A 21,451-nucleotide genomic window follows, 5' to 3' on the forward strand; every position below is an offset into this window, starting at 1 on the left:
TCCCCGGTCCAAGACGTGGAGCTAGCGAAAAACCGACCTCACCATCGGATTCAGCACATCCTAAACTACTCGCATGCCACACGCTGGTACAAGTAGCGAAGCAGACGCCGAGATATCGAGATAGGTGTGATTCTAACGACATTTACACCAATTTATCGTCGGAGTCATGTACCAGCGCTTTGATAGATTATGGAGCAAAACTTCCTCTTTCATATGATACCAAATTTGTTAGGATTCGATAGCGGCATGGACCGGGGATTTTGCAATAAATGCGATTTTTTAGCACAAAACGCGGGGTCAAAACAGAGTAGGCGCGCGACTCCATTGTGTTCTATGGGGCTTGCGTGTTGTAAGATAGGGGCGCGTTTTGTCCGAAGGTTGGCAGTGCGCGATCAGACACCCTAATAATAATGTATGTTAAATATATCAACCTAATTTTTCCCAATATTGATTTCGTTAAACAGATCATAAAATTTCACAAAATCCCCAAATATTATGACCATGTCAATTTCCCAAAATTCGGACAGCGTCTCCAAAATTCGGACACGTGCGCAATGTCAATACGCATACAAGGCCGCTGAAAAATCCACGCGCGCCATACTTTGTTGGCGCAAGGTTGCATCGGGGATGTTGCGGCACCCGCTCGTGTCCGAATTTGGGGACTCTGCACTTGCATTCAGCCCCTGTACATTTATTCACTGCATCGGCACGTACGGAGATTTTGTTTTTCTTTTGTGTTTTTGAGGATACCATCACACTGAGCTTGCGATACACAAAAAATCTCGCAACAGAAGGGCGTAATTTTTCAATATTTGGGGCTTTTTGGCGACCCCGATTCTTTACATCGCGCGTGCTTTGGAAAAGTTGCGGCGATTCAACATTTTTTACGGCAAAATTGGGGATTTTAGATGGATCTTTGGAGGTGACTCGGGCACTTTCCTGTGGTGAACGAGTCCAGTTTGCGGCACCCCTAGGAATATCTAACCATATCTTCAAAAGTAGAAGGGTATTTTTTTTCTAAATTGTTTTATTTGAAGAGCAACTGAAGAGCTTCCTTTTGATACCAAAATTATGAAATAACTCAGATGATGGCCTTCATAATTCTAATTTAAACCGTGTCGTGCTGTTTTTTAAAAAGTATGACTTTCTTAACAAAACATAAAGATTTTGTTCTGTTGCTAGGCAACCACCATCTCATCCCATGTTTGTATCTTTACACAAAATCTTGATATCAAAAGAGGCCTGGCATGGTAAGGATTCCTGCTGTGACCATGTTAGATATTCTAAAATTCATTTCCTTTGTCAGAAAAGATCAGATCTAGGGCAGGGGTATCTAGAACTAGACTCTGGACGTTACATGAAATTCAATTTAAAATTGTCACACTAGATTCTACTCACTAACGTTAAATCTAATGTGGTTAGGCCCTATTGTGTTCTAATCCTCTAAATTCAAAATGTGAATCAAGAGCATAACGTGTGTCACCAGGAAGAGAGTCCCAAGCAGTCTGTATCATAACGTTCTTGGCACTACCCTTGAAGAGTCTACATGTAACTTTGTTAAGCAAATGAAGTAGATTCTACCTTGGTATCAATATTGTAGTAACGGGTAAAACTTACCATACTCGGTTCATTCAAAGAAAGGGCAGAGCACCTTAAGTCAAAACTCGGCACTAATGAGTACTTTGGTCTTTGGTAAAGTGTATCTGAACCCTCCATGTGTCTATCTTGAATTCCACAGAACCAAACTGTACCAAAATCGCAGGATAAACGTAATAGCTTATCCAATCACATAAATTTGAACCAAATCATAGAAGACCTCCGGGTTGTGGTAATTGCATTTAGGCCTACATGTGTACCTTTTCTTGTCTTTGACAGCCCCGTTTCTCATGTCGCTGTATAGATGTCTAGGTGGTAGGCCTGTTTTTCCATTTCTGCTTTGCAGCTGTGTTATAATTTTATTCTTTGTCATGCTGAATCAAATTTGTTTTGTGTTTGTACACATGTCTAAAATACTGAATAAATAGTAATGATAATGATAATAACAACAGAAAATACCACCCTCAGGGTCTGTGTCTTTGGAAATATCTAGTGCCCTCTTTATTTGTATTTGTATTGTATTGGATACAAGCCAGAGTTATCCATGACAAAATTGGAATATGATATCAAAAGATCATGATAAATAGTGCACAGAGCAAGTATGAAGGTTTCATGTCATTTGACATTCTAATATAGTGGAGAAGGGATGAATCTGAGAAAAAGAGATGGCTTATGAAGTTCTACCATGTGATTGTGATTCTTTCAACACTGTTTAATAGTATTACTGATATTTGTCATACATTATGGGAAAAATGTCGCAAAGTCAGGCAAGTGTCGGTTGTCCTTTGGCAAGCTTTGACATTGTCATACGTCCACACTGTACAGTGAGTGACAGGAGTTTTAATAGTCAACATTTGAATGCAGAATAACTTTTCACCAGAGCATTGTATGTCATGCAGAGCAGATTTTATAATGTTCTACTTTCTTTTTCTTGTCCATCTCTGCCTGTCTGTCTGTGCAGGTTCCACTCTATGTCAATAAGGTTGGGCCTTACTTCAACCCTCACGAAACGTATCACTACTATCAGCTGCCAGTATGCCGACCGGAAAAGGTAAGCGTCAGGGCACCGTTCCATGAAAGTTGTTAGCCCTGACAATTTTAGTAAAATTCGTGGTTTTGATTGGCTGCGAAACTCTGGTCACTGACTGTTAATATGGTAATTGTCATTACTGACTGTTACTGTGGTAATTGTCAAAGACTGATAACTTGTCGGGGCTGACAACTTTCATGAAACAGTGTCCAGATATGAAAGATCATCATTTTCATCACTGTAATCACCACCATCATCATCATCATCACCACCACCCATCATCACCACCATCATCATCATCATTTCCATTATCATTATCATCACCATCATCATCGCCATCATCGTCATCATCATCACCATCCTCTTCACCATCATCACAATGCATAATTTCTCTTCTGCATTTCTCATCTACCTTTTTGTCACTGCCCTCTTCGTTCTATTGCGATGTGAGTGTAACATGGTCCTCCTCTTCCTCCTTCTTCATCTGTTATGTAATCTGCCTTTGCTATGTACATGTGCACCAGGCTTTGTCCCTCGTGATCTTGCACATTGTCCAGAGCCTGAAATCATCTACACGTTTTCCAAGAACCCCCTCCATCCCATCCCTGCTTGTCTCTCATTCTCTTTCTGTGTCTCTCTACCTTGATATTTCTCTTCCCATTTTTTCCCCTTTAAGATGGTGGTGTACATGTAAGTTTCTCTCGTGCATGCATTTTGTATGTTGCTGTTTAATTTCAGACAAATAGTGAATGGTCACGAGTGCAATGGTAAAAATTTCACACGAGGTAAAAGATAGAGGTACAAGTTTTGTACTCTGTTCAACGAGGTGAAGCCACGTTAAATGGTGTGCCTCATCTTTCACAGAGTGCAAATTTTTGTGCCATTGCACAAGTAAAGACCATACACTATTTGTTTTATACAACACCTCGGATGTCAACAGATGTGTTCTACACAGATTTTTGAATTTAGCACAGAAATGGCAACCATTATTTGTGAAAGGCAAATATGCAGCACAGTCACAGCTTCTCTAGTCGTACGTACGGGTGCTGTTCGTTATTCCGAAGGTTCGCTGTTCCGAAGTTTTGTTATTCCAAAGGTTCGTTAATCTGAATCACACAAATTCCATATACCTAGAGGTTCTTTAATCCGAAAATGAAAAAGGGTTTGTTAATCTGAACATTTGTGGCGTTATTCCGAAGGTTCGTTATTCCGAAGATTTGTTAATCCGAAAATGAAATTCGAAATAACAAACCTTCGAAATAACGAATCTTCGGACTGAAGAGCCTTCGGAATAACGAACCTTCGGAATAACGAGCTGTAACCGTACGTATGTGTGCAAAACCAATCAGTTGAAGTTGTTTACAGTGAAATGAGTGACAAAATGCCACTTGTCAGTGCACTTGTAACTGTTGAGTGCGCGCGGCAAAAGTTTATTTATTGTGACATCAGAGCCGTGAAATGGAACAAAAACTTTTGTTAATCGTAAGTGTAACATAGGAGTCAATGGAAATTGTCAATGTCAGCCATGCGATATCCATTTTTTCTCAAACAAAATTGCACTGCTGACAGCGACAGCGTGCAATTGAACTATGAATTGCATGTCACATGATTAGCAATCAACCAATCAGATGGCTACATTCTTTTTGGGTGTTGTGTAATGCTGTATTTGATTCGTTTCTGCTCCAGGTAGAGACAAAGAGCCTGACACTGGGTGAGATTCTGGATGGAGACCGGATGGCGGTGTCTACTTACAAAATCAAATTCAAAGGTGTGTGCAATGATGCTTTTTATGGTTGTGGTTGACAATTCTAACAGAAGGGTTAAATACAGTAGTGGATCTGCTTGGAAACATAATGCCCCACAGTACCTAGAAACATTAGTATGTGATTTATTGTGAATGTACATCTTGGTGTTGTTATTATCAACATTGTCTTTATTATGAAATGCCATCATCAGTTACATGAGGTGCTACTTCCTTCCTTGTGCTATTTTCTCTTTATTTAAAACTTTCATAATGTTCAACTCATATTGTAGTGAAGGTTGTGAATACTGGTGCAGCTTAACGTGCAGTACATTGTAGGACTGATGAGTCCTTAATATTATTTATAATTATTCATGTAGTCCTTTCTGTGTTTAATATGAAGCTTTTTAGACATTTGTTTATTTTGTACTTTATTTCCTCTTTATTCATTTTTTTTAAAGTTTTGTGTGATGAAAGTTTGTCTCATGTGCTCAGATTTGAAATAAAATCAGAATAGTGGTGAAGTGACTAGAAGCTCAAAGCCAGAAGGAATGTTTGCTTGGGGGGTGGGGGGGGGGGAAGAATACTCAACATTACAATTTCAATGACTGTTACAAAACTGCAAAAAGACAAAGAAAATCAGCCATGAAAATGACAAATTCACCCTGTCTGCTAGTTTAAGGTATTGGGAATGCTTGATCTTGGTATTCTATTCTGTGTACTGAAACACGAAGCCCTAGACTTTTGAGCTGAGAAACATGGCAGTAACCTTTGATTGGACAACTCTCCAAACGTGGTCGAATTTCTGTCGGTTGTTTTGCAGAGAATGCCGTCAACAGCGAGCTGTGCGTCATGAAGCTGTCCGAGGCCGATCTCACGCAACTACGTGAAGCCATTGAAGATCTCTACTACTTTGAGTTTGTTGTTGGTGAGTAAACGAGGACGGGGGTTGCCTTTGATCCCATTATTTGTGTATTTCAGAGAAAAAAAAACGAAAAAAAAAACTGTTTTGTAATCACAGAGGGAAATCATATTTACTGCAAGTGTCTGAGAGCTCTTACTGTTTTCATGTGTTCACGAAATGTAAGTTCTTAAAATGTAGGTCATGAAAAGAAAAGAAAAACAACAGCATATGTCGTCTTAATGGCTAAGGGAGAAGCAATAGAAAGAGCATCCAGTTTACATGCAGCTTTGTGAGTATTTTCTCTATTTCCACAGGATCAATGCAAAAGCTTAATGGCACCCAAGGCATGCTTTCTAATACTCTCCCTGTATACCAATGTGTAGGTCAGTAGAGAAATTATCTCATGCAAACAGACCCACTGATACCCCCTATCACTGCAGTGGACCCACTATTGATTTGATCCTCTTCATTAAACTGCTTTAGTCTAGTTACACAGTCAGTTATTTAGGCCGAAGGTACCAGTAGGGCTAAACGCTCAACCAAAGTCACTTCACATTGATTACGAAGATACACATGTATCTTAATGCAGAGATGTCATTATTTCAGTCCACATGGGTTTAGCTGCACAAGGTGGTAACGTTTTACAGTGGCTTCTTCTACTGACCACAGATGCTGATTCAAATTGTGTAGTTTAGTGGTAAGTGCATCCTGCTTTATAAGAATCGGTATCTCTGTGCTTTACAGTATTTTAAATGTTCTTCTTTTTCCCCCTTTCATTCATGCTTCTTCTGCCTGCAGATCAAATACCTCTCAGAGGATTTGTTGGCCACTTCCAGGAGAGTGGTTTCATACCACACACTCATAAAATCTACCTGTGGGTGCACCACCACTTCCACATAGAGTACAATGGAGATCAGGTAACAGTCTCATCTCTCCCTCATTCTAACTCCTGTCCATTAGAACTGTCTGGAATGTAATGAAAATTGTTTACCCGAAAACTGATAAAAGCATTTTTTTTTTTAAATGCCTTGGCAAGGTGCTGTGACATGAATGAAAAGGCTAACTTTGTCCCGTACCAGTTCAAGCAAATGGACAAGAGAGAAGTGAGAAGAAGAAGAAATGGGTGCCAAAGCTAAATCCACTCTTGACCAATACCTGGGCCCCATTTGATAAAACTTGTTATCAATAACAAGTTTGATAGTTGTTATAAGCTACTGAAATCCTTGCATCTGATTGGCTGAGAGCAAATTTGGGGTGGGGGGGGGGGGGGGCAATTTTTTTTCCCCGCACAAGAGGGGATGACTTGATAACACACCACATTGCTCAGCCAGGGCCTCTTGCTTGACCACCACACCTGCTGAGCCGGTTGTTGCAAGGCGAATGTGCTACCAGCTGAGCCGTCCCACTGCCTTCATGTAATGACAATCAAAATCAAAATATGTGAATGCCCAATTTACAATACACATAAGACAAAATAAGGGGAAAGGAAAGGCGAGTGGGAGGTTTCTTTCAAAGGTAGTTGCCATTGCTTGCAAGACACATGTACCAACCCTTTTCTGAAAGTTGGACGATGACATCAAAACAGCATGTCAAACAAGATAAGAAGTGGGAAGAAGAGAGAGAAAGTTTCTGTCAAGGCAGTCGCCACATCGTGCAAGGCATCACCACACACAAACTCTTTTCTGAAAGTCCCACGAAGACATCGAAATAGCGTGCCATGGGCCTTTCAAAGTAATGAATATGAAAGACTTGAGTGTTGTTTTTTTATTTCCTCTAAACACTGAATGTTCCTTCCAGTGGCAGTAAGATTGAAGGGATTTGCTTGACGTAAATGTTACATGTGGCCTTTCTCTGATTATCGTGATTCACCAACCCTTATGGAAACACTCACCTGGAGCCAATGTAAAGTGGTGGATATGGAGGAAGCTCTAGAACGTCTGGCAAAGCAAGACTGCCGCCTCTGTCATTATCATTCAAGGATTGTTTGCTAGCCAGCCATGCTTGGTAGTTTGCATGTGGACTACAATCAGTGTGGACACGTAGGGACACCTTTAATGAAACCCCCTGGCTCTCATTTCAATTCAATTCAATTCAGTAATTTTGGCCCAACCCCCCCCCCCCAAAAAAAAAAAAAAAACAATTATCATTTTCATTTTTTTACGCACAAGGTCCCCATCACCAAGAAATGGAAACAAGTACCTGCAGTACAGGTAGAATTGGCCATCAGTGAGAGCACTGATAGCCCTAATGAGGTTATATCTGACGTCATCTTCGTCTTTTTCACTTCTTCTTGTTCCTTTGTTTTTCGTCTTTGTCTTCCTCTTGTCTTTTTCTATCCTCCATAGTTTCCTTCTGTTTGTATTCTCTCTTCTCTCTAAACGGTCTTCTTTTTCTTTGTTTTCTTTTTGTTTCTGTGCTCTTCTATGTCTTCTCTTTTTTTGTCTTTCTGTCTTCTTTTATTCCTCTTCTTATCTTCTTTCTCTTTCCCTTTTTTATCTTCTTTTTTTCTGTGTCATTTTTGTATCATCTTCTTATTCTCTATCTTTCTTCTTTGTCTCCACTGTCTATTCTTTTTCTTCTAGTTCATCTCCTGTGTCTTCTCATTTTTCTTCTTCTTTGTCTGTTTTTCCTTTTCTGTCTTCTTTTTTCTTTGTTGACTTATTCCTCCTCTTCTTTGTCTTGTTCGCTTTCTTTCTTTTTTCTTGTTTCTTCATCCCCTTCTCCTTTTCCCCCTCCTCCTTGTTCCTCAATTGTTATTCTGCTGATGTCATTGTTTGTACCACCATCTAGTCCCAACTTAGCCTTTTGTCAAGGCCCTCTCGCTGTAACGGGCGAGCGAAGTGAGCCCAGCCGAATGCAACAGCATGAGGGCCTTTTGAGATCTGCTTCACACACTATTATTCATGAGACATGAACCCTACTGAATAGCATATGAATGGGCTCCGGTAGACCAATGGAATGGCGCGCTCCCCACATCCTTCATCTTGGCGTTGTCTGGCCTGTTCGCATGCATCACTGACCACCAGTGGAGGTCTGTGGCGTGCATTCGCCGGATGCAAATCAGGCTCGGGCAGGCAGACACGCTGATTGGTCGACTTTTGCTCCCGAAATTGGGGAGCAAAAGTCAGTAATTGAAAGGGCTAACAAACGGATGCGAAGCAGATCTCAAAGGCCCTCATGCTGTTGCGCTCGGCTGGGCTCTCTTCACCTTACAGCGAGAGGGCCTTGACAAAAGGCTAGTCCCAGCTTGGTAAACCACCCCACTATTTTCTTTCTTCTTCTTTCTCTCTCTCTCCAGATCATTTTTGTGAATGTGACCACGAGAGACAAGCAGCCGGTCAGCCTGGACGACGTCACGCCCCCTCTCCAGGTCCAGTTCACCTACAGCGTCACGTGGCACGAGACTACGATGAAATACAGCGAGAGGGGGCGCCGGCTCGTGAAGAACGCCAACTTTTTCCCAAGAACACTGGAGGTCTGTAATTTTCATCATCTATCCCTTTCTCTATTGAGAGCTAACACTGTGTACAAAGCTGCAGATTCTCTCTATAATAGACATAAATAAATAGTTGGTTAATGAAATGTATGCTCAACAGTTGTTGGCTGCTTTCATATTTCTTGTAATGCAGAATCTCGAGCCCCGTTATCTGTAAATCAGACATTTGTGGCTTGAGGTCTGAAGGTTATTCAGTGGAAAAAGTAGCCACCACACCTTCTTGCGTGATATCCCATCTTTGCCATACTTTACCTGTCTCCGGACCATCGTATCATCAGAGAACTCTCAACCTAAATCGTCATTTTTGGGTTCTGGAACTTCTTTCGAGTATGAAATAAACAGAAGAAGGGACAGTATTTATTTGTATATTATATGCATTTATGCAACAGAAATATATATCCTCCATTATGTTTTCCCTATACTTTATATTTAATGCCATGTATCTATACACTGTATATCACATGTATATTTTGTTTCCATAACATCCTCTGTAGGTCCACTGGCTTTCCATCATCAACTCCATGGTGCTTGTGTTTCTCCTGCTTGGATTTGTCGTCATAATCTTGGTGAGTGTTGGACTGACTCTATCCACTAGGCAACAATGCTTAGACCTTCTTAGGCTCTCTCATTTTTCGCCTACACAGTGTCATAGAAGTACGTGGTAGTTACATACACGAGTGAAGCAGTTAAAAAAAAAGAGTGAAAAAGTTTTCCTTCCCTTGTTGGACATGTTAGAGGTGAAATTTATCAGCATGTGTGGCATCAGTGATTGTAGAGAGATAGCGATACACTCGAGATAAACTTTGTGGCAAAAAGGGTGCAATCCATCAAAAGTTATTTTTGAAAAGTTTAGGTACCAGGTAAGTTTCATGTAACGCCCTCTGTAGTTGGAATTGAATGACAGTGTGTGATGTCCCAATAGTACAAGATTTAAAGCCTGATTAGTCTCCGTCAAGGATTTTCTCTTTTAGAGGGATACTGTAAAAGTGGATATTTTCGTGAGACTAAGTTTTGAACCTTGGTCAGGTAAGAAGAGTTTCATGGTTCTTAATTCTGCAGAATCAAGACATCAACTATTGGAACATCATGGCAAGCTGAAATATTTGCATGCTTTTATTTTCGCGCTAGTTTCTGGTTGCGTGAAATGCGCGAAAATTTCAACACCCTGAAAATTTCCACTTTTACAGTACCCAATTCTTCCTTAGCCCCCTTCCCGAACTCTTGTGTAGCAGCACAAACATCTAAAACTACACTGTCTTTCGATGAGACCTGAAAGAAAAAGAACAAACCACCCATTTCGTGATTCAGCCACTATCATATTTGATGCCATGTACTTGTTTGGTTGTTTGTTTTTTTAATGCAAACTTTGTAATCCAATAATGACGGTGGAAGTAAATGAAAGATTATCTAAATGATTCTCTAAATGAAACAAAAAGAAATCAAGATTAGTCTGCATTCGGAATGCTCAAAATTTGGCCACATCATGATTTTGGGAGCTGGTGTGGATTTGACCACAGACTTTCACAGAGACTCCAACCCAAAGCACCTTCTGATCTGGAGATTCTCCCGTCTGAAACCCCTAGCAAACGGGAGACTCCAAGTTGATGTGTTAAAGCGCGAAATTCCTAGGGTTGTAGATGCTCTCTGGTGCTATCTAAGGCTTATTTTTTCAACATACAATAGCAATAAGTAAGAAATCCTTTCCAACGGGAGACACAGAGCCAGGGCGGGAGAAATTGAATCTCAAACGGGAGAATGGGAGATTTTGCAAAAATGGGTTTTCGGCGGGAGATCTCCCGTCGAAAACGGGAGAGTTGGAGTCTCTGCTTTCACTCAGGAGGTCTCTGGTTCAAGTCCCCTCACTGCAGCAGTTGTGCCCCTAGGCAGTGCACTGTATCCTGGTTGTCCAGTCCTTAGGAGGGGACTTAGAGCAGTCCATCCCGTGGTTGCTTGCTTACAAGCATTCATTTTGTAACATTCTGTGTACCTTGTCCGTGGTTGAGTTCGGACGTGTGTTGGTGGAGCTACGGAAGAAAAAAGGGACCATTTAGGATGACAAGATTTTTTTTGATATCAAACTTAAGAAAGGCCCAAAACCAATCACTGGATCACGTACTGTATACGCCATATATTTAGCAGGTCTAAATTTCCACGAATCGGGGCTTCCCCATGATTTCATGAGTAGTTTTATTCGCAATCGGGATGTACAGTGATAAACAGAAACAGCATGCATGCATATCGCATTTATGTTGGGATTAGAGTTGATATTTTCACGAATGGCCCCCCACTCGCGAAATTTGCAAAAATGAAAACCTCGCGAAATATGCCAGTATGTCGTATACAGTATTAGATAGCCAGAAAGCAAATTTTAAGCTAAACATTTGGGGAGGGATAATAATCACTCTAGATCCACACTTGACAAAGGCTAACTCCAAAAGTGACTCATCCCACTCCCGCACAGATGCGCGTTCTGAAGAACGACTTTGCCCGCTACAACCTGGACGATGACGAGGCGGACGAGTTGGACCAGGAAGAGAACGGATGGAAGATCGTTCACACCGACGTCTTCAGATTCCCGCCGCACAAGAGCTTACTGTGTGCAATACTAGGTCAGTGTGTACATGCATATGATTAAAACCACCCTTTTGTACTGTTTGATGATGCACACTTGTGTGTAGCATTTGTGTTTGGCATTTATGTTATTCATATTTTGTAAAGTTTTCATACAAGTCAGATATCTTTCACTCTTTTGATGTCCATGTAAAGAGCTGTTTGGAGCCAGAAATGGAAAAGGAAAATTCAAATGAAATCTTGGTTCAAGTGAAATCTTATTGTCCCCGCCAAACGAGTTCGAGCAGGGGACTATGAAACGGGCTCCATACGTGTGTGTGTCCGTGCGTCCGTGCGTCCGTGTGTGATCAAAATGTTCAGTTTGCTACTTCTCTGTCATTTATGAGCCAATTTTGATTCTGTTTGCTTTATATGATAACACTACATGGGAGCGTTGAAACTTCTACACAGAATTTCAGTTGTGACCTTTGACCTTGACTTTTGACCTATATTGTACATTTTGCTACAAAATGCTACTCCTTCGCCATTTCTAACCCGATTTCGATTCCGTTTGCTTTATGTGATGGCACTAGGTGAGGGCTTCAAAACTTATACACAGAATTTTGACCTTTGACTTCTTTGACCTTTGATCTTGATTTTTGACCTATATTTTACATTTTGCTACAAAATGCTACTCCTTCGCCATTTCTAACCCGATTTCGATTCCGTTTGCTTTATGTCATGGCACTAGGTGAGGGCTTCAAAACTTCTACACAGAACTTTGACCTTTGACTTCTTTGACCTTTGACCTTGATTTTTGACCTATATTGTATATTTTGCTACAAAATGCTACTTCCGGCGGTGACATATATTACGCACTGGTAATTTCTACTTTTCCATGTTTCATTTCGTTTCATTTCCTGAATTTTTACAGTCTCATAGGAAAGAGATATACAAGTACAGAACAGCTCTGACCAACAAGTTTATAAAGTAAAAATCAGTAAACGTATACCTTCTAAAAGCATGTCTGAGAGTGGTGGAATCACAAAGACCTAAAAGCCTTTTAAAGGTTGATTCCAAACAAAAGGATTTGAAGGGATCACATGGAAAGTGAGGAAAAAACATTACAAAAGACAATGAACATTATAAGACAGAACATGCAAGAAGGTACAATATGTAGGCAAGTATTCTGAAACTAAGAGCATGTACTGTATACGTCATATATTTTCATAGCGAGTCTAAACTTTCGCGAATCAAGACTTCCCAACGATTTCGTGAGTGGTTAAATTTGCGATTGCGGAGTCCTTTACTGAACGGAGAAATGTACACGCGTACGTCACATTCATATCTGGATCAGAGTCAATATTTTCGCATGTTTTTGATTTCGCGACTGGCAGCTGACTCGCGAAATTCGCGAAAATAAAATCCTCATGAAATATTCGTTGTATACAGTATACGGTACAAGGTTATCATCCTAAGAGATGATGCTTTGATTTCTTTCTAAACCAATGAAAAACTGGTGGGTTATTTTGTATAATATATTTTGTTTAGAGACATTCCATAAGAGAGGACCTGAAAGAGGAATTGTTGCTTTAATAAGTTTCTCTGACCTGCTGCAATGCTATTTTCTCTTATCCCTCATATCCTTTCCGATATGATAGGTGTGGGAATGCAGTTCTTGACGCTGGCAACAGCTATTATTCTTATGGCACTTTGCGGGATGTTCAACGTACATCGGCATGGATCAATGAACACGGCGTTCATTCTACTCTATGCCCTGACATCAGGTAATGCAAATCTTTTATTCCTAAAACATCTCTCAATTTGAAGTCCTGCCATGTATGCGTAGTGCTGAATTTGCGATAAAGTGTGTTTGGAACATTAAACAAATATGCAACAGATGACTCAGTGTCTTAATTTTGTGCCTAAGACGAATGATTTCTACATCAGGGTTGACTTTCTTCAGATTTAGAGAACAGTGATGTGCAGGTTGGATAGTTGAACGGAGAATTAAAACTGGTACTTAGCAGGTAGGAGCTTTTTAGTCTTCAAATGTTCCTGATATGCTGAAATTAAGAGGAAAGCACCGATGAAATTATTTCTGAAGAAATGGAATCTTTTGGCTGTCACAATATTTTCTGCTTGGATTTTATAGTCACGTTATTTGACATGATTTGAATAAATGTCAAATCAACATTGATTAGATTTAAATTTGATGAATTCTTGACCCCAATCATAAATTTGCTTCACAGGTGTATCAGGGTATGTCTCCAGTAATTTCTACAAACAGATTGGAGGGGAGAACTGGGTCTGGAATCTCGTTCTCACGTCTAGTATGTTTTCAGGTGAGTACCAGATGTGATCCATTCCTTCAAAATTCAATGGCCCGAATTCACAAAGGTGGTACAAACGAAACCATGGTTTAAACCATGGACAAAAACCATGGAGCGCCAAGTGTCGCACGGAATATTTCGTTACGAAATTGGTCATTTCGTCGACAAAATGACCGTTTCGTTAACAAAATTATCATTTCGTGGACGAAATGTTCATTTAGTTACAAAATGTCATTTCGTTACAAAATAATCATTTCATCGACGAAAAGACTGATTTCGTAACGAAATATTCCGTGTGTCACTTGGCGCTCCATGGTTTTTGTCCATGGTTTAAACCATGGTTTCATTTGTACCACCTTCGTGAATTCGGGCCATAGTGTTTTGTAGTATGATTGATTTTCTTAATATTTGGGCAGTGGAGGTGACAACAATTAAAGGGATGGTATACATGTAGTTTTGGTCGAGATGGGAATTCGGGTGTCCAACTTTTTGTGTGAGATAGTGAGAAACCTCTTATGAAATATGAAATAGTGTATAATTCTTAAAGAGAAATTCAGAGTTTATGTGATAAAAATTGGTTTTGAAATGGCTGACATATCCAAACAAATTCATCCTAAATAAAAGGTGGGACCCAACTTTTACTAAAATTGCTTTGTTTTGCTTTGTTTTTGGATATCTGAGCCATTTCAAAACTGATTTTCCTCAAGTAAACTTTGAATTTCTATTCAAATAGTATGGCTTTTAACATTTCATATAAGGGTTTCTAAGTATCCTGCAAACAGTATAAAAGCTGAATCCTCATCTCAACCAATACTATAAAAGTGAGACCAGTGCTGGTAAGATCTGCCTTGCATTGCCAATGTAGTGATGACTGCAAGACAAATGACAGTGGTATTTATTGTGATGTTGACTGTGATCGTGTTTGTGGCAGTGATGATGAAGTCTCCAGACTCGTGGGATAATGATTTCTTGATGAGGTCGATGGTGTTGATGTTGATGGTGATGTTACTGGTGATGATGATGGCGATGATATTCATGATGTTGATGGTGATGTTGATTGTGATGATGTTGATGGTAATGATGTTGATGGTGATGATGTTGATGGTGATGATGATGATGTTGATGGCAATGATGTTGATGGCGATGATGTCGATGGTGATTTTTATGTACCCATGTACTGTATTAGGATGGAGACCATTACTCTAGAGAGAAGGAGACTCGACACGTCTGACTTTGTGCTGCTCTCAGAGGCAATCTCTTTATTGTAGCCAACAGGCTGGTTATATAACAAGTTCAGTGTATATCGTACATGTGTTTACAATCATGGGATGAAGAGGGTGGGTGGCAGAGGAAGTGAGATGGACAGGTGGTGGTGTTTGTGTGAGGTAATGAGGCATGGCGGTGGCTGGAGAAAGGAATGTGGATAGACCGTGAGAAAGACAGGATAGAGTGACCAAAGCAGTGATGGTGGAATGATAACATGAGATGGTACAATCATGGAGGTACAACTTCTTGGCATATACATTCTATATACATGTACAAACACAATATCCCTCCCCTTGTTGAAAGAAAAAGTGCATAGTGTATCAGATTGAAGAGTCAAGGAGTCTAGTGGAAGAGTGAGTTAGAAATTAGGACAGTCAGAGATCAAGGCAGAGGAAATCAGGGAGGTTCACATAACAATAATACAACAGAGCATGATTACAGTTCTCTCGTTCGTAGCTAGGGCAGTATGTAACGATGCTTAGGTACTTGACAAGACAATAATTTGCAATTATTCGTTGCTTTTTCTTTTGTTTCGAGAGTGGGAGAAGAGAAGAGAAGAGAAGCGAGTATGAGTGCATTGGACAGTACAGTAGTCAAAGGATATGAAACGGAACACAGAACTGAGAACATGATAAATGATATTTTTCAGAGATATTTTTTTTTGATCTTTCTAGAACTTCAAACAATCTCAGAACTTCTTAGTTAACCACAGAGCTTTGAATAAGCACAGAGACATATTTTAGTATACATAATAAATGATCAACACTTTTCCTTTTCTTTTTTCTTTAGATTGTAAAAGAACGATTTCAATCTGAGCAGGCAGATAGGCTGTAGGAAAGAGTGAGAAATGAGAAGTGGAGATAAGGAATAGTATGAAACAAGAAGAAGCAAAGTAGCCATACATGTATATACAAGACGTGAACATAGCAATGCATGTACACACACAAAACATGGCATGATGAACATGAGTTTCACTGTTGCTTCATTATCGTTCAGTTTGTTCAGATTTTGTGTTCGCTGCTTCTTTTTACAGTCTTTTAAGTCATTATATCACACTGTTTCTCATTACAGTTCACAGTTCGACATATCTCGAATGTCCGCGTTTCAGTTACGCAATTATTATCTGAACATATTTACACCGGCAGATCTAATATCTACATTGCTGGCCCACCGCGATAGTACGTAAATCTCTGCGGTTCCCGCCGTTGTCGAAGCGATCGCCGCGGTTGTTCGAGGTGTGTAGGTGTTGGGCGATTAGCGACCGGCGGGGGCGGTTGACGGAGTTCGCGATTGTCGTCGTCGAATTCGTCTCGCTCTTGGGCATAGCGTTGCGATCCGTGCAGCTTCTTTACCCGCGACAGATGTCTCATGGTCTGTGAGTTGTCGCGCGCGATCACCACGCTGTGTCCCTTCCGTTCGACAACGGTCCATGGGCGCGGGTCGAACTTTGTCGCGAACTTGTCGGGTCGAGGTCGAGTGATGACGACCGTGTCACCACGCTTTATCGAGCTCTCGCGTGTTCTCGCGCTTCGATCTGCTCTCTGTTTCATTCGTCGTTTGTACGTCGCGTCGCGTCGAAGAGCTTCGCGGTACGCGGTGGTTTTCGAAGGCGTTGTCGCTGATGGCACCTTGGTTCGTAGCTCGCGACCGAGGAGGAGTTTGGCCGGGGTCTCATTCGTCGCGGGATGGACAGTACTCCGATATGTGAGCAGTATGTTCGGAAGAGAGCGGTGCCAGTCGCGACCGTCGTTGATTGCGGCTCGATTTCCTTTCAGGATCGTTGCATTGAATCTTTCCACCTCCGCATTCGCCTGCGGGTGGTACGGTGTCACCTTCCGATGTACAATGTCGCGATCGCGAGTGAAGTCGTGAAATTCAGAGGATGTGAACTGGGGCCCATTGTCCATTACTATAGAAACGGGTAGTCCTTGCGTAGCAAATATGCGATCTAGCTTTGCTGTGATGCTGGTCGTCGTTGTGGATCTCATTATTTCAACTTCCGGCCATCGACTGGCGTTGTCGACGACCACCAAGAGAGTTTCGCCGTTTGGAAGAGGGCCACATAAGTCTACGTGCAATGTATGCCATGGGTGTGGGGGCATAACTGTCGGTTTGAGGGGCTGGAGAGATGGTAAGCCACTTTCTAGTTGGCAGCTGCGGCACTCCTTTACGAGTTTCTCGATCTGTTCGTTGATTCCCGGCCACCACACCTTCGTTCTGAGGACCTGTTTTGTCCTCACCACTCCTTGGTGTGATTCGTGCGCGAGATCGAGCGCTCGTCGACGCAGTTCTCGCGGCATGACAATTCGTGCTCCGTGAAGAAGTATGTCGTTCTTAATCGCGAGCTCGTGGCGGACCTTGAAGTATGCATCGATTTTGTCGAAATCGTCCCAGTTGCCGGATTGGACGCTGGACATCACGCGTTGGAGTTCGCGGTCGGCAATCGTCGCTCTGGCGATCTCGCTTTGTGACATTGCTCGCGGTACCGCGTACGTTAAGACCGCGTTGATGTATTCCTCCGCGATCGCTCGCTCTCGGGATGCTTGATTTCGTAGTGGTAGGCGGGAGAGCACATCAGCGGGATTGGTTTTTCCCGGCTTGTACCTGATTCTATACCGATACTGCTGCAGGCGTAGTACCCACCTCTCAATGCGTGCGTGCAGTTTTCCTTGCGGTATATACAAACACTCTAGCGGTTTGTGGTCCGTGACGAGATCGAAGTCCACCCCGTAGAGATAGAGGTGAAAGCGTTCGCATCCCCAAACTACTGCGAGGGCCTCTTTCTCAGTTTGCGAGTACCTGCGTTCCACGTCCGTCAGTGTGCGACTAGCGTAAGCAACTGGCCGCGTAACACCGTCACGAGTTTGCATCAGAATTGCGCCCAGGCCGACTGGGCTGGCATCCACCCGGAGCTCGGTAGCTGCTCCAGTCTCGAAGTGCGCCATCACGTCATCGCTAGATAACGCGTTTTTCAGCTGATCGAATGCGGTTTGCTGGGCTGTGGTCCACTTCCATTGCGCGTTTCCTCTCGTTAATTCTCTCAGCGGTTCGGAGATCGTCGCGAGATTCTGAATGAAGCGGCCACAATAGTTAACCAGACCAATAAAGATCGGACTTCCGAGGTCGTTGTCGGCGTGGGAGCGTCTCGAATTGCGTCGATCTTGGTTTGGTCAGGCGCCAGACCATCTCCCGATATGACGAATCCGAAGAACTTCAGGCTGCGAGCTCTGAATAGGCATTTGTCTGGGTTCAGAGTTAACCCACGGTCTCGCAGACGCTCTAGGGTACGCTCAAGTCGTCGATCGTGCTCCTCATCGTTCGCGCCGAAAACGATGATATCATCCGAAATGTTCCTCACGCCTTCCAAGCCCTGCAAGGCTTGCTGCATCGCGTATTGGTATATCTCGCTGGCGGACGATATTCCAAAAATCAATCGCTTGTACTGCATGATGCCGTTATGTGTTACAAACGTCGTGATGTTGCGAGATTCTTTCGCGAGTTCGACTTGGTGGTATCCCCACTTAAGGTCCAATTTCGAGAACACAGCGGCACCATGAAGCAACTCGAGTGTCTCCTCCAATGTTGGTATTGGGTGACGTTCGCGCACAATCGCCTCATTTGCTCTCCGCATGTCCACGCAGACACGAACATCGCCATTTGATTTCGGAACCACGACCAGGGGGCTTGCCCAGGTCGTCGCGTCGCTGACGGGCTCGATGATGTCCATGTCCTGTAACTCTTTGAGCTTTTCGTCCACCTTCTTTCGAAGATGGAAAGGGATCCGACGCGGAGGCTGCGCGACTGGTGCTACGTCGGGCTTCACATGAATTGTGATTTCGAAGTCTTTTAGCCTACTGACACCGTCGAAGACGTCGGGGTATTTCTCTATCAGTTGCAGTTTCAGTCCCTGGGAGTCATGGGGTACATGCCCCACGTGAACGTTGTTCGCGTGCAATGTCAGCAATCCCAGATCGATGGCAGTGTCTTTGCCGAGGAGGCATCCTCCGGTACCGTCGACAACAACTGCTGCGAGGCCGGGCAGCAATGTTATTGATGTCGGAACGAGGTCGGGCAAGAGGTGTCGAACCATGCCCTTCCATGATTGCTGCTTGCTGGTCTGCCGCCTGGCTTGCCCGCGCGATGTCCATCAACGATGTGAGCGTCAAATTCGGTTCCCGAAGAAGACGTCGGCGCAGACCCGATGATGCACATTTGTCCACGAATTGGTCCCGGACGTGCTCATCCCTCTCAGTGAAAGCACAGGACGCTGCTAAACCTTTCAGTCTAGTGCAGAACTCGTCCACCGATTCATCCGGGCGTTGGGCTGCTTGCCTGAATTGGTGGCGTTCGAAGGCAATGTTCGGTGTAGGCGAGAAGTATTCATTTAGCGCACCTAGGGCGATGTCATATTCGTTCTGGCCGGCGCTGGCGGCTGGGAGAGTGAGGGTTTCGAAGAGTTCCTGGACCTCTGGGCCTGCAATGTGGAGAAGGAGGGCCTTTTTCTGGCTCGAACGTGTTATGCCAGATGCCTCTACATAGTAACTGAACTGCTTCGTCCACCTCGTCCACGCAGTCGAAGCTCTCGCCGAGGTCATTCCAAAGGGAGCCGGCGGAGGGACGTCGATGCGTTGTGCCATGGTTATATTGCAGGTTCGAATGGTCCTCGTCGCCACTTTTATGTACCCATGTACTGTATTAGGATGGAGACCATTACTCTAGAGAGAAGGAGACTCGACACGTCTGACTTTGTGCTGCTCTCAGAGGCAATCTCTTTATTGTAGCCAACAGGCTGGTTATATAACAAGTTCAGTGTATATCGTACATGTGTTTACAATTATGGGATGAAGAGGGTGGGTGGCAGAGGAAGTGAGATGGACAGGTGGTGGTGTTTGTGTGAGGTAATGAGGCATGGCGGTGGCTGGAGAAAGGAATGTGGATAGACCGTGAGAAAGACAGGATAGATTGACCAAAGCAGTGATGGTGGAATGATAACATGAGATGGTACAATCATGGAGGTACAACTTCTTGGCATATACATTCTATATACATGTACAAACACAATAGTGATGATGCTGGTGGCGATGATGTTGATGGTGATGATGTTGATGGTGATGATGCTGATGCTGATGGCGATGATGTTAAAGGTGACGATGTTGATGGCGGTGTTGTTGCTGGTGACATTGCTGCTGATCAGTGTAGAGATGACAATAAGTTTTCATGAGGAATGTGTCATCAATGGGGCAAGATGCGGCTTGATATCGGTTCAAATAATTCAAAGATGCACTCTCACATACTGGTCCTCCACTCTCTGCTCATTCCTAGTTCCGTCCTTCATCATCTGGAGTATTGTAAACACTGTCGCCTGGCACTGGGACTCCACCATGGCCCTCCCATTCACCACCGTTCTCCTCCTTCTCATGATATGGCTCTGCAGTAAGTCAACATCCAATTAATCAGTTTACTGACTAGATCAACGTACATATGCGTGTCTTTTATGATAACGGTTGTTCCCAACGACGTGGCTAGCCAGACGCTTGTCCAACATGAGTGAAGAGTAATTCATGAAACTGAGTTGCAAATATTCAAATAAGGTGACTGTTTACAGGTGGATGAAATATGGTGGTAGAAGGAACACAGAGGAAAAATGTCAAAACATTTGAATAATAAGTAAAGTAGGTATCTCATTGGCCTTGAGACTAAGTGGTGACCTTTTTGTAGTGGCGACTCCAGTCTCTGCTGGTATTAAACTGAGACATTCCTGTGACGTCTCCTGGACACTAGTGAGGTGTCTAGGAAGTCATGTGAGAATTGAGCATGTTCAATCTTTTCAGAGACTTTTTTTAGATTTTTTTTTTTTTTTACTAGGTAGGACAAGGTTGGACAAGCTTTTCATGTTCTGAGGTTGTGCATTACACTTGAATACATTACCAACTTCCCTTTTCCGGAACTAAATATATTTCAGTGCTGAGATTTCAGTTGTCAATTTCCATTTATTTATCTCCGCTGTTTCAGTTTGCATGCATAATGTCGCTGGGGTGACAAGACCTTGTATCTACAAAATGTCAAATGTTCAGGAGAGCCAAAAAACATGGCGGCCAAAGCACTGTGGTGAATGGGATAGCCTTTCCTTTGACATGCCGTGATGGCTTCATTTTTGGAGTAAGAAAGTTGGGATTTGGACAGCACACCAGTTAACCCATTATTTGACCATTAATCTAAAAAAGTCATGTTCACCAAAATTGCATATGCAAGGTCTTGCCACCCCAGCGACGATAAGCTCTTACCATGTAGCCCAGGCCTTTGGCAAGCATTCTTCTAACTTTGAATGATCTTTATTTTGATTGTTGATTAAATGAAGCTGTGTGGGTAAAGTGTTTTACTGAGAATGTAAGAATGAAGTGTTTGAAAAATATTTGCAGATAATTTTGGTTTTTGAGAGTTATACATGAGAATTTGTTCCTTGAATTCCACTGGTTAAAAAAAATAATAAACAAAACAAAACAAAAACACAGAAGCAAAGTTGTTGAAGGACACA

General features: G+C 42.5%; 1 protein-coding gene across 1 annotated transcript in view; it reads left to right on the forward strand.

The window, feature by feature from the left end:
* The window catches only part of LOC139735616 (transmembrane 9 superfamily member 1-like), a 32,186-nt gene that overhangs the window by 4,190 nt on the left and 6,545 nt on the right, over window positions 1-21,451 (forward strand). The window contains exons 2-11 of the mRNA XM_071646372.1: window positions 2,558-2,647; window positions 4,313-4,394; window positions 5,191-5,295; window positions 6,070-6,188; window positions 8,570-8,746; window positions 9,262-9,333; window positions 11,229-11,376; window positions 12,979-13,104; window positions 13,570-13,662; window positions 20,239-20,349. Coding sequence (XP_071502473.1) covers window positions 2,558-2,647; window positions 4,313-4,394; window positions 5,191-5,295; window positions 6,070-6,188; window positions 8,570-8,746; window positions 9,262-9,333; window positions 11,229-11,376; window positions 12,979-13,104; window positions 13,570-13,662; window positions 20,239-20,349 — 1,123 coding nt within the window. The remainder of the gene's footprint in view (window positions 1-2,557; window positions 2,648-4,312; window positions 4,395-5,190; window positions 5,296-6,069; window positions 6,189-8,569; window positions 8,747-9,261; window positions 9,334-11,228; window positions 11,377-12,978; window positions 13,105-13,569; window positions 13,663-20,238; window positions 20,350-21,451) is intronic.

The sequence above is a fragment of the Diadema antillarum genome, unplaced genomic scaffold (genome assembly GCF_040938485.1).
Source record: "Diadema antillarum isolate AM-2024a unplaced genomic scaffold, OU_Dant_1.0 seq00000586_RagTag, whole genome shotgun sequence".
NCBI classification, from domain to species: Eukaryota; Metazoa; Echinodermata; class Echinoidea; order Diadematoida; family Diadematidae; genus Diadema; species Diadema antillarum.